We start from the raw sequence: 12,954 nt of genomic DNA on the forward strand, positions 1-12,954 counted from the left end.
GGGACACATAATAATGTTACACCTACACAGGGACACAATACAATGTTATACATACAGGGGGACACATAATAATGTTACACCTACACAGGGACACAATACAATGTTATACATACAGGGGGACACATAATAATGTTACACCTACACAGGGACACAATACAATGTTATACATACAGGGGGACACATAATATTGTTACACCTACACATGGACAAAATACAACGTTACACCTACAGGGGAACAGGGGGACACATAATATCGTTACACATTGGGACACAAAGAACATTGCTATGACCTAATTCCAGTACTATATCTTAGAGAACATTTTTCCATACTAATTCAATTAAATGTGCTACTCCAACCACCCCCCCCTCACCAATTTTTGGTGTGTGTGTGTGTGTGTGTGTGTGTTTTCAAACACAAACACACACTCTCTCCCCCCTTCACACACACATAATCACACTCTAATGATAGCCAAGTTAGCTGGCCCAGTAAGCCATGTCTTTTTGTCTGTGAAATCCAAAGGATGACATTACAGCTAAGGCCTTCTTCTCTGGTCACAATGTCAAGCCTGGACAGCTGCTATCTACAGTGGGGAGAACAAGTATTTGATACACTGCCGATTTTGCAGGTTTTCCTACTTACAAAGCATGTAGAGGTCTGTCATTTTTTATCATAGGTACACTTCAACTGTGAGAGACGGAATCTAAAACAAAAATCCAGAAAATCACATTGTATGATTTTTAAGTACTTAACTTGCATTTTATTGCATGACATAAGTATTTGATCACCTACCAACCAGTAAGAATTCCGGCTCTCACAGACCTGTTAGTTTTTCATTAAGAAGCCCTCCTGTTCTCCACTCATTACCTGTATTAACTGTACCTGTTTGAACTCGTTACCTGTATAAAAGACACCTGTCCACACACTCAATCAAACAGACTCCAACCTCTCCACAATGGCCAAGACCAGAGAGCTGTGTAAGGACATCAGGGATAAAATTGTAGACCTGCACAAGGCTGGGATGGGCTACAGGACAATAGGCAAGCAGCTTGGTGAGAAGGCAACAACTGTTGGGGCAATTATTAGAAAATGGAAGAAGTTCAAGATGACGGCCAATCACCCTCGGTCTGGGGCTCCATGCAAGATCTCACCTTGTGGGGCATCAATGATCATGAGGAAGGTGAGGGATCAGCCCAGAACTACACGGCAGGACCTGGTCAATGACCTGAAGAGAGCTGGGACCGACTGACCGACCGCGACCGACCGACCGACCAACCATGCTCTATCCCATTTCCAGAACATATACTATATGTGTTCTTTATCACAAAATCCCTTGTTTGCATCAACACGTTCCCTCTTTGATAAAACCAGAACGCAAGAACACACACACACACACACACACACACACGCACACACGCACACACGCACACACGCACACACGCACACACATGTCCTTGTGCTGCCCTTGTGATGCAAGGTCTTGGTGGACTGTAGCACTAGGTCTGATAAACCACATTCCTTGCAAACACACACACAGACACACAGACACACACACACACCCACAGACAGACAGACAGACACGCACACAGACAGCTTTGATATCTCATCCCTGCTCATCCTGAGAGGCTCTGTCATCTGATTGGTGGATGAGGCAGAGGGGTATTCAGGGGAGCTGTGTTAACACATGTTTATAAATACCAAGCAGCCGTTACCCCAACAACCCCACCCCGACCGCCCACACCCCATCCCTCTGCAGGCAGCACCCCTTCCCTCCACCTAACACGCCGTCCCCCTAACACCACCCACCTTTCTATTTTCCCACACACACCAAACCTGAGTCCTCAGCCCTTGTTATAAGTGAGGCGTGTAGGCAGGACACAGAGGCTAACATCCCACACTACAGTACTATAGTACTCCTCATGGGATCATTACTGACCACGGAGAGTCAGGACCTTTAGTTTAACAGATCGTTAGATGAACAGCAGACCAGGGACAGTTCTTAAAAACACTGACAGTTGATACATTATAATGTTTTCCTATGATATAACACACACACACACACACACACACACACACACACACACACACACACACACAGGCTGCCAGCCTTACCATGGCTGTGGTGTCTTCTGAGCAGGATGCCAGGATGTTGTCGTTGTGAGGGCACCAGTCGATGTCCAGGACAGGCCCAGTATGGCCAGTCACCAACGGGTGGTTCTTATCCAGACGACCCATCTACATCACATAGGACAGGACAGACAGGCAGACAGCATCACATTACACTGCAATATACACAGTGTACACTCTAGTTAGAAAAACTCTATATTTTAGCAACGGCAATACAAATGTAGAAGTTATGCCCCACATCTTAGGAGAAAGCTATAACAATACAAATGTAGAAGTTATGCCCCACATCTTAGGAGAAAGCTATAACAATACAAATGTAGAAGTTATGCCCCACATCTTAGGAGATAGCTATAACAATACAAATGTAGAAGTTATGCCCCACATCTTAGGAGAAAGCTATAACAATACAAATGTAGAAGTTATGCCCCACATCTTAGGAGATAGCTATAACAATACAAATGTAGAAGTTATGCCCCACATCTTAGGAGAAAGCTATAACAATACAAATGTAGAAGTTATGCCCCACATCTTAGGAGAAAGCTATCTAATAATGATGTGGTTCCTGAGCTGTTAAACATCTGGTCATCTGCACAGTGGGACAATAAAGACTGAACTCAAACCATAACTACACAACGCATCATACACCATTTCACATACTACACTTCTTTATTTTAGCCATGTCTGAAACACACACCAGGAACATGTGCATTCCTGACCAATGATGTCACTTCCTGTGCTATTTCACCACTTCCTGTTCCGTTAATTCGAACAACGCGTCTCTCAACCCCGTCACACATATACCCACGCACGTATACACGCACACGCACATACATACACACATCCTACCATCCTGAGGTGTGTATTTATAGCAGTCTGATGAGGTGTTGAAAGGGGAGTTTTTCTTTTGGCTTGGACCCTGCGCAGGATGGATGGAGAACAGCACAGATATTTATAGACTGACTCTCCAGCCCTCTAATGTACAGTGGGGTCTGAAATGATTGGCACTCTTGATAAAGATTAGCAAAACAGACTGTATAAAATAATACAGATACTGAATTATATTGTATCCTCAACAAAATGGGGAAATTATATTATTTTATACCAATACCATTTCCCAGAGAAAGATATTTTGTTTAACAGGTAATCATTTCGACGCCAAACCCACCATTAGTGTGCGTGGCCAAAGGGCTCTATTTTCATGTCATCTGACCGAAGCACTGGCTCCAATCCAAGTGCCAATGCTGCTTAGTAAACTCCAGGCGTTTACGTTTGTTGGATGACATGGAAATAGAGCTCTTTGGCCAGTGGTGAGTTTGGCGTCGAAATGAGAATGCATGAGCAGAAAATAACCTCAAACCTACTGTAAAATATGTTGCTATGGTCAAGGACATCAGAAACTTTTTTTTATTTTTTTTTATTGAATTTTACCCCTTTTTCTCCCCAATTTCGTGGTATCCAATTGTTGTAGTAGCTACTATCTTGTCTCATCGCTACAACTCCCGTACGGGCTCGGGAGAGACGAAGGTTGAAAGTCATGCGTCCTCCGATACACAACCAACCAAGCCGCTGCTTCTTTAACACAGCGCACATCCAACCCGGAAGCCAGCCGCACCAATGCGCCGGAGGAAACACCGTGCACCTGGCCACCTTGGCTAGCGTACACTGCGCCCAGCCCGCCACAGGAGTCGCTGGTGCGCGATGAGACAATGACACCCCTACCGACCAAGCCCTCCCTAACCCGGGCGACGCTAGGCCAATTGTGCGTCGCCCCACGGACCTCCCGGTCGCGGCAAGGACATCAGAAACTTGACCCAGTACCAGTACATTTTAGCCAAAAACCTGGTGGCCAAATTGATCTTCCTGCAAGACAATAACCCCAAGCACACATCAAAATCCACAAAGAAATGGTTAACTGGACACAAAATCATCATTTTGTAATGGCCATCTCAGTCTCTGGACTTGAAACCTATTGAAAACCTGTGGTTTGAAGTGAAGAGTGTAGAACATAAGTGCAGACGAATGATATCAAGGATCTGGAAGGATTCTGTGTGGAGGAATGGTCTACGATCCCTCCCAATGGGTTCTCCAACTCATAAAACATTTTAGGAAAAAGCCCAGCGCCTTCATCCTCACAAGGTGATGCGTTGAAAGGTATTGAAAACAGGGGTGTCAAAAATGATCACCCCTAGCTTTTTGAGAAGAAAAGAAAATATGACTTGTTAAACAAACTATTTCTCTGAGCAATTGTATTAGTATAATATAATACAACTTTTTTTTAATAAAATACAATATAGCTCAGTATTTTTATTATTTTATAGTCATTTTTTCTCATCTTTATTTAGGGAATCGGACTAACCATGTCTCTCCCTCCCTCCCACTCCTCTTCCCAGCCCACTAATATACAGTATAACCATGTCTCTCCCTCCCTCCCACTCCTCTTCCCTCTGTGTGTCCAGCCCTCTAATATACAGTATAACCATGTCTCTCCCTCTCTCCCTCTCCTCTTCCCTCTGTCTGTCCAGCCCTCTAATATACAGTATAACCATGTCTCTCCCTCCCTCCCACTCCTCTGTGTCCAGCCCTCTAATATACAGTATAACCATGTCTCTCCCTCTAACCCACTCCTCTTCCCAGCCCACTAATATACAGTATAACCATGTCTCTCCCTCCCTCCCACTCCTCTTCCCTCTGTGTGTCCAGCCCTCTAATATACAGTATAACCATGTCTCTCCCTCTCTCCCCCCTCTGTCTGTCCAGCCCTCTAATATACAGTATAACCATGTCTCTCCCTCCCTCCCTCCCACTCCTCTGTGTGTCCAGCCCTCTAATATACAGTATAACCATGTCTCTCCCTCTCTCCCACTCCTCTTCCCAGCCCACTAATATACAGTATAACCATGTCTCTCCCTCCCTCCCACTCCTCTTCCCTCTGTCTGTCCAGCCCACTAATATACAGTATAACCATGTCTCTCCCTCTCTCCCACTCCTCTTCCCTCTGTGTGTCCAGCCCTCTAATATACAGTATAACCATGTCTCTCCCTCTCTCCCACTCCTCTTCCCCCTGTCTGTCCAGCGCTCTAATATATATATATATATATATATATATATATATATATATATATATATATATATATATATATATATATATATATCTCTCTCCTCACTCTGAAGTGAACAGGATATTCAGTCATTTCAGTTCGCTCCTCATTTCACACACCATGGTTGGAGAGCGAGGTAGCGGCAGTGTTCCTCTCTTTCTCTCTCTCTCTCCGCCTCGCTCTCTTTGTCTGTCTGTTTTTAATAGATAGACAGACAGTTGTTCAGATTTACTGTCAGTTTCAGAGATCAGAATATGTTTGCATCAATGTGATGTACCCCGGCCCCAAAACCCTGTCAAGTGGTCACAGCTTATTTTAACTTGTATTTAACTAGACAAGTCAGATAAGAACAAAATATTATTTACAATGATGGCCTACCCCGGCCAATCGCGGACGACGCTGGGCTAATTGTGCGCCACCCTATGGGACTCCCAATCACAGCCAGTTGTGATACAGCCTGGAATGGAACCAGGGTATCTGTACCAGGGTGTCTGTACCAGGGTGTCTGTACCAGGGTGTCTATACCAGGGTGTCTATACCAGGGTGTCTGTACCAGGGTGTCTGTATCAGGGTGTCTGTACCAGGGTGTCTCTACCAGGGTGTCTCTACCAGGGTGTCTGTACCAGGGTGTCTCTACCAGGGTGTCTGTACCAGGGTCTCTGTACCAGGGTCTTTGTACCAGGGTCTCTGTACCAGGGTCTCTGTACCAGGGTCTCTGTACCAGGGTCTCTGAATCAGGGTGTCTGTACCAGGGTGTCTGTACCAGGGTGTCTATACCAGGGTGTCTATACCAGGGTGTCTGTACCAGGGTGTCTGTATCAGGGTGTCTGTACCAGGGTGTCTGTACCAGGGTGTCTCTACCAGGGTGTCTGTACCAGGGTGTCTCTACCAGGGTGTCTGTACCAGGGTCTCTGTACCAGGGTCTTTGTACCAGGGTCTCTGTACCAGGGTCTCTGTACCAGGGTCTCTGTACCAGGGTCTCTGAATCAGGGTGTCTGTACCAGCGTGTCTGTACAAGGGTCTCTGAATCAGGGTGTCTGTACCAGGGTCTCTGAATCAGGGTGTCTGTAGTGACGCCTCTAGCACTGAGATGCAGTGCCTTAGACCGCCGCGCCACTCGGGAGCCCCGGTAGAGCAAACTTTTGTGAAAATCTCTACGGCCCCCAAGGAATCAGGAATGTCAGCTGGGTACGGCAGGATATCCCACTGGGTACGGCAGGATATCCCGCTGGGTACGGCAGGATATCCCGCTGGGTACGGCAGGATATCCCGCTGGGTACGGCAGGATATCCCGCTGGGTACGGCAGGATATCCCGCTGGGTACGGCAGGATATCCCACTGGGTACGGCAGGATATCACACTGGGTACGGCAGGATATCACGCTGGGTACGGCAGGATATCACGCTGGGTACGGCAGGATATCCCGCTGGGTACGGCAGGATATCCCGCTGGGTACGGCAGGATATCACACTGGGTACGGCAGGATATCCCACTGGGTACGGCAGGATATCACACTGGGTACGGCAGGATATCACACTGGGTACGGCAGGATATCACACTGGGTACGGCAGGATATCCCACTGGGTACGGCAGGATATCACACTGGGTACGGCAGGATATCACACTGGGTACGGCAGGATATCCCACTGGGTACGGCAGGATATCCCACTGGGTATTGTAGGATATCCCACTGGGTATGGCAGGATATCCCACTGGGTACGGCAGGATATCACACTGGGTACGGCAGGATATCACACTGGGTACGGCAGGATATCCCACTGGATACGGCAGGATATCCCACTGGGTATGGCAGGATATCCCACTGGGTACGGCAGGATATCCCACTGGGTACGGCCGGATATCCCACTGGGTATGGCAGGGTATCCCACTGGGCAAAAACTGGTTGAACCAACGTTGTTTACAAGTCATTTCAACCAAAACATAAATGTGATGACGTTGAATCAACGTGGAAAACTGATTGGATTTGAAAAAAGTAATCAACGTCAGGGAATTTAGTATTTTTTTCACCCAACTTTTAACCTAATGTCACGAACGTTGTTGGTGGAAGAAGGTGAGGACCAAATCGTAGCGTCGTAGGTGTTCACGATGTTAATATTTAATGAGTCAAACTGAACACTGATATACAAAACAACAAAGAAACAGTCCTGTCTGGTGAAGACACACAACAGAAAATATAATCACCCACACCTCAAGGGGGAAAACAGGCTGCCTAAGTGTGGTTCTCAATCAGGGACAACGATTGACAGCTGCCTCTGATTGAGAACCATACCAGGCCAAACACAGAAATACCAAATCATAGAAAAAAGAACATAGACTTCCCACCCAACTCACGCCCTGACCATACTGAAACAAAGACATCACAAAGGAACCAAGGTCAGAACGTGACACCTAAATCCAATGACGTGGTGACATGTTTTGTTGTTGTTACGTTGAATTCACGTTCGTTGACAACTCAACCAAATGTAAATCAAAACCATACGCTGAACTGACGTCTGTGCCCGGTGGCAGTCACCATACCCTAGCTCAAGACCAACAATGTAAAAGTAGGCTACAAAAAAGTCTAATGAAATCATTAAAATCCCGATTAAAATGCAATGACTGTTTCGTGTATTGAAAAGGCTGGCTTTAGGACCATGCAGAGCATCGCTCGGAGGGAAGCTACTAGCCCGCGTGCCTTTATCTCAGCAGTGAGCAGAGACAGTGCTGTGTTATGCACCTGTTACATTCACATTGGACAGCATAGGCAGCACCTCCAATAGAATAGGGGAAGATAACCGGCTCCGGCTCCGAACTTCGTCTTCCCTCAATAGAAAATGTTGTCTGCCCGAAAAGCCGAACAGTTTGTTTTTGACTCACTGAATTCCAAAACAAACAAAAACGTCCCAAAATGCCATCATGCTACAGTATATGCATAAACTCTTCCGAACTGTTTTGTCTGGGAAGCATGCGGACGCCTTCAGGCAGGGGGACCTGTCTTGAGTGAAGGTAGGGAAATCCTGCTTCAGGTAACACCTTGCTGTGTGTGGATAGACTGCGAAGAGAGCAAGGCCTGTGCAGTAACACATCGGGAGCTTTGTCCTCTAGGGAAACACACGAGAACTCAGATAACAACAACTTCAACACCACCTTCAGAGTTCCAGCTGAATTCTTCCCCTAGCAAGGACACTGAACGAAGGGCACCAAACGTTCCCTGTTATTAACACAGAAAGAACAACAAGGCAGATTGCTTGGAACTCTACTGCTGCGATGCAATACATCTGTTATTGTAATTAGCTCACTTTTAGACAATAAGCTGCCTTCATCATGAGGCAAACACTAATATAAACATCTAACTAAACCTCGAATGAATTTGCAACTATTATCTTACCAGTCTAGAACTTTGTAAATCCTCTAAGTATCCATCTTGTCTTGGCAGGTTTTACTAAACAGGTGGTTAGTTAGTCTGAGCTTTCAGTCGGTGGTAGGAACAATCCCCTCCAGTGTATCCTGGGGAGAGAGCAGGGTACTTACGGCCAGACTAAACGCTCGGTTCCCGCCAGGTGCAAAGGTTCCACCTGTCATCTTGTTTCAGAGGGGAGTGAGATAAGCATGAAACTGTGTTTATCTATACTTATCTATCTAGATGATTTCCTTGTCTCCTTTTAACATATTTATTTTGTTCTATTGTTTCTGTGTGTTATTTCCCGTGGAAAGAAACTGGTGCAGAACTTTGCTCTGGTACACAAAGAAAACACTTGGTGAATCTGGCCCAAGAAAGAAGGGCGAAACGTGAGACTCGGGGAGAGCAGGGGGGGGTAGAGAGAAGAGCGAAACGTGAGACTGAGGGAGAGCAGGGGGGGGGGGGGTAGAGAGAAGGGCGAAACGTGAGACTGAGGGAGAGCAGGGGGGTAGAGAGAAGGGCGAAACGTGAGACTGAGGGAGAGCAGGGGGGGTAGAGAGAAAGGCGAAACGTGAAACTCGGGGAGAGCAGGGGGGTAGAGAGAAGGGCGAAACGTGAGACTCGGGGAGAGCAGGGGGGATAGAGAGAAGGGCGAAATGTGAGACTCGGGGAGAGCAGGGGGGGTAGAGAGAAGGGTGAAACGTGAGACTCGGGAGAGCAGGGGGGGGTAGAGAGAAAGGCGAAACGTGAAACTCGGGGAGAGCAGGGGGGTAGAGAGAAGGGCGAAACGTGAGACTCGGGGAGAGCAGGGGGGATAGAGAGAAGGGCGAAATGTGAGACTCGGGGAGAGCAGGGGGGGTAGAGAGAAGGGTGAAACGTGAGACTCGGGGAGAGCAGGGGGGGTAGAGAGAAGGGCGAAACGTGAGACTCGGGGAGAGCAGGGGGGTAGAGAGAAGGGCGAAACGTGAGACTCGGGGAGAGCGGGGGGGTTGAGAGAAGGGCGAAACGTGAGACTCTGAGAGAGCAGGGGGGGGTAGAGAGAGGGGAGAGGGGATTCATTTTCTCTCAGCCTCATGGCAAAATGTGCAAAATAACATGACATTAGCTATAAAATTGCAAATTGCTCTCTTTGCCCCATGGCAAAATAAATCCCCCAAAATAATTGTACAAATATTTTTTGGGGGGGGGGGGGGTTAGCACCTTGCGGGAGGGTCCTGTGAAACTGCGTTATGCCACTGATTGGAAGTGAACTCTCACACATAAACACAATATTGACTGAATATATAACTTTTCAATTGACCTCAATCGTGCCCACACAATGAACACTGTTCCCATCAGGCATATCAGCTAGACTAGAGAAAGGTAACACACCACTCTAACATTTTAACAAAACACAATCTGGGACCTAAGACTTAGCTCGGACTATAGAAGTTCACTGAGATGTAGATATCTGACAACACAGTCCAATTCAACTGCCCAACACAGAAAGCTCATCGTGTTCAAAATATTTAGTTAAATCACCTCTGAGGAACTTCAAACCAAGGCTGGGATTCAAACAAACTGACATCGCACTGCACTTGACTTTTAAAGGCCATTTCCCTGACTTTAGCAGAGATCACATTCGCTGTAAATGACACGGATATCAGCTGAAGCATAAATCACCTTTAAAAGTCAAGTACAATGCGATGTCGGTGCATTTGAACTTGTCCCTGAGTTTTCCCTATCACTCCCATTTGGTTGGCAGTGGCTATTAAGTTAAGTTAGTACTGGTAGTGGCTTTTGAAACAAATCCGAACCATGGATGACAGACGACTTTCAGGATAAGTTCAAATATACAGGCAAAGGTCAAAAACGGATAAAGCGACAATCAGCAGTTGAAACAATAACAAAAGCCTCTGTCTCTTGTTTCTGTAGAAAGCTGAGGGATGTCAAGCTCAAATTCATAGACGACTATGGATGCATAGAGACCATCCATGATATCAAAATTATAGTTTTAACCAGGTTTTGAGGCTATATGGTGGGTTTTACTTTATTTACAAACATTGGAGTAAAACAAGCTTATATTTTCGGTTCTGATGGGCTACGACAGTTGAACTAAGGTCATGAGGCATTTTAAGTAATATTCTTCAAGAGTCAATGGGTATATGTTATTCATTTATAAGTAAAAAAATGGATGTAGCAATTGCAGAATACCCCTTTAAAACTTCTTATGGCTTGAATCCCGTTAACGGGATCGATATGACAACAGCCAGTGAAAGTGCAGGGCGCCAAATTCAAAACAACAGAAATCTCATAATTAAAATTCCTCAAACATAGAAGTATTTTACACCATTTTAAAGATAAACTTGTTGTTACTCCCACCACAGTGTCTGATTTCAAAAAGGCTTTACGACGAAAGCACACCAAACTATTATATTAGGTCTGCACCTAGTCACAGAAAAACACAGCCATTTTTCCAGCCAAAGAGAGGAGTCACAAAAAGCAGCAGAAATGGAGATAAAATTAATCACTACCCTTTGATGATCTTCATCAGATGACACTTATAGGACTTCATGTTACACAATACAGGTATGTTTTGTTCGATAAAGTTCATATTTATATACAAAATTCTGAGTTTACATTGGCTCGTTATGTTTAGTAGTTCCAAAACATCCGGTGATTTTGCAGAGAGCCACATCAATTTACAGAAATACTCATAATAAACATTGCTAAAAGATACAACTGTTATGCATGGAATTATAGATACACAGATTTCAAAAAAGCTTTACCGAAAAAGCACACCATGCAATAATCTGAGTACAGCGCTCAGACAACAAATCAAGCCATACAGATATCCGCCATGTTGTGGAGTCAACAGAAGTCAGAAATAACATTATAAATATTCACTTACCTTTGATGATCTTCATCAGAATGCACTCCCAGGAATCCCAGTTCCACAATAAATGTTTGATTTGTTCGGTAAAGTCCATAATTTATGTCCAAATACTTCCTTTTTGTTTGCGCGTTTAGCCCAGTAATCCAAATGCACAATGCGCAAACGCTTAGTTCAGACTAAAAGTTCAAAAAGTTATATTACAGTTCGTAGAAACATGTCAAACGAATTATAGAATCAGTCTTTAGGATGATATCATAAATCTTCAATAATGTTCCAACCGGAGAATTCCTTTGTCTGTAGAATTGCAATGGAACACAAGCTAACTATCACGTGAACGCACGTGGTCAGCTCATGGCACTCTGCCAGACCTCTGACTCAATCCCCTCTCATTCGCCCCCACTTCACAGTAGAAGCCTCAAACACGGTTCTAAAGACTGTTGACATCTAGTGGAAGCCTTAGGAAGTGCAATTTGACCCCATAGACACTGTATATTCGATAGGCAAAGAGTTGAAAAACTACAAATTTCCCACTTCCTGGTTGGATTTTTTCTCAGGTTTTTGCCTGCCATATGAGTTATGTTATACTCACAGACATCATTCAAACAGTTTTAGAAACTTCAGAGTGATTTCTATCCAAATCTAGTAATACTATGCATATATTAGCAACTGGGACTGAGTAGCAGGCAGTTTACTCTGGGCACCTTATTCATCCAAGCTACTCAATACTGCCCCCAGCCATAACAAGTTAAGGTTTGACTGACCTCCAGCCCCATCCCTTAGCTGTTTAAAAAAAAGTGGCAGGGTGTCTACTTTGTTGTTGTTCGAATCCCAGATTGCCCCTTTAAGGGCTGACTTACCTTAGAGAGGGGCAGGACGAGGAAGGCTCCGCCCCCACTGGACTCCACAATGACGGCCAGGAACTTTGGGTTGACGGCACAGAACGAGCTGTCCCACGTCACCTTGGAAACGCGTATGTCATCATAGCCCTGCTCCGTCTTCCCTGCCTGTCCGAAGACGTGCCGGAACTTACTCTGTCGTACGATGCTGCGACTCATCGCTATGGAAACAAAGAAGGGAGGGGGTAAAGATTGAGAGAGATGGGAGAGAGGAAGAGTGAGAGCGGGGCGACGAGGAGGGGGGGGGCAGAGAGATGGAGAGAGGAAGAGTGAGAGTGGGGACGAAAAGGATGGGAGAGAGGTGGGGAGAGGGGAGAGAGAGAAGAAGAGTGAGTGAAGGAGGGAATCATGATTTAGTGAGGAAGTGACAATTACAGATATGCAATGTCAATCAATCAAGCATTTAATCAATCATTCAAGAGATCATGAAATTCTTATTGACCAAGAGAAGTAATATCAATCCAACTTAAATGATGTGAATCATGGGACTGATCTCACCTCTTCCATTGATAAGCTATGACTCTTGGCATTCTGCGAAACACACATGATGGTATTTTAGG

At 45.5% G+C, this 12,954-nt stretch overlaps 1 protein-coding gene across 1 annotated transcript in view; it reads right to left on the minus strand.

Moving 5' to 3' along the window:
* LOC110510232 (coronin-6) overlaps positions 1-12,954 on the minus strand; it is a 37,075-nt gene that overhangs the window by 17,848 nt on the left and 6,273 nt on the right. The window contains exons 2-3 of the mRNA XM_036967985.2: positions 12,356-12,555; positions 2,111-2,233 (exon numbers count right to left, since the gene is read on the minus strand). Coding sequence (XP_036823880.1) covers positions 2,111-2,233; positions 12,356-12,553 — 321 coding nt within the window. The 5' untranslated portion in view covers positions 12,554-12,555. The remainder of the gene's footprint in view (positions 1-2,110; positions 2,234-12,355; positions 12,556-12,954) is intronic.

The sequence above is a fragment of the Oncorhynchus mykiss genome, chromosome 29 (assembly GCF_057628025.1).
Source record: "Oncorhynchus mykiss isolate SJ-2025 chromosome 29, ASM5762802v1, whole genome shotgun sequence".
Lineage (NCBI taxonomy): Eukaryota > Metazoa > Chordata > Actinopteri > Salmoniformes > Salmonidae > Oncorhynchus > Oncorhynchus mykiss.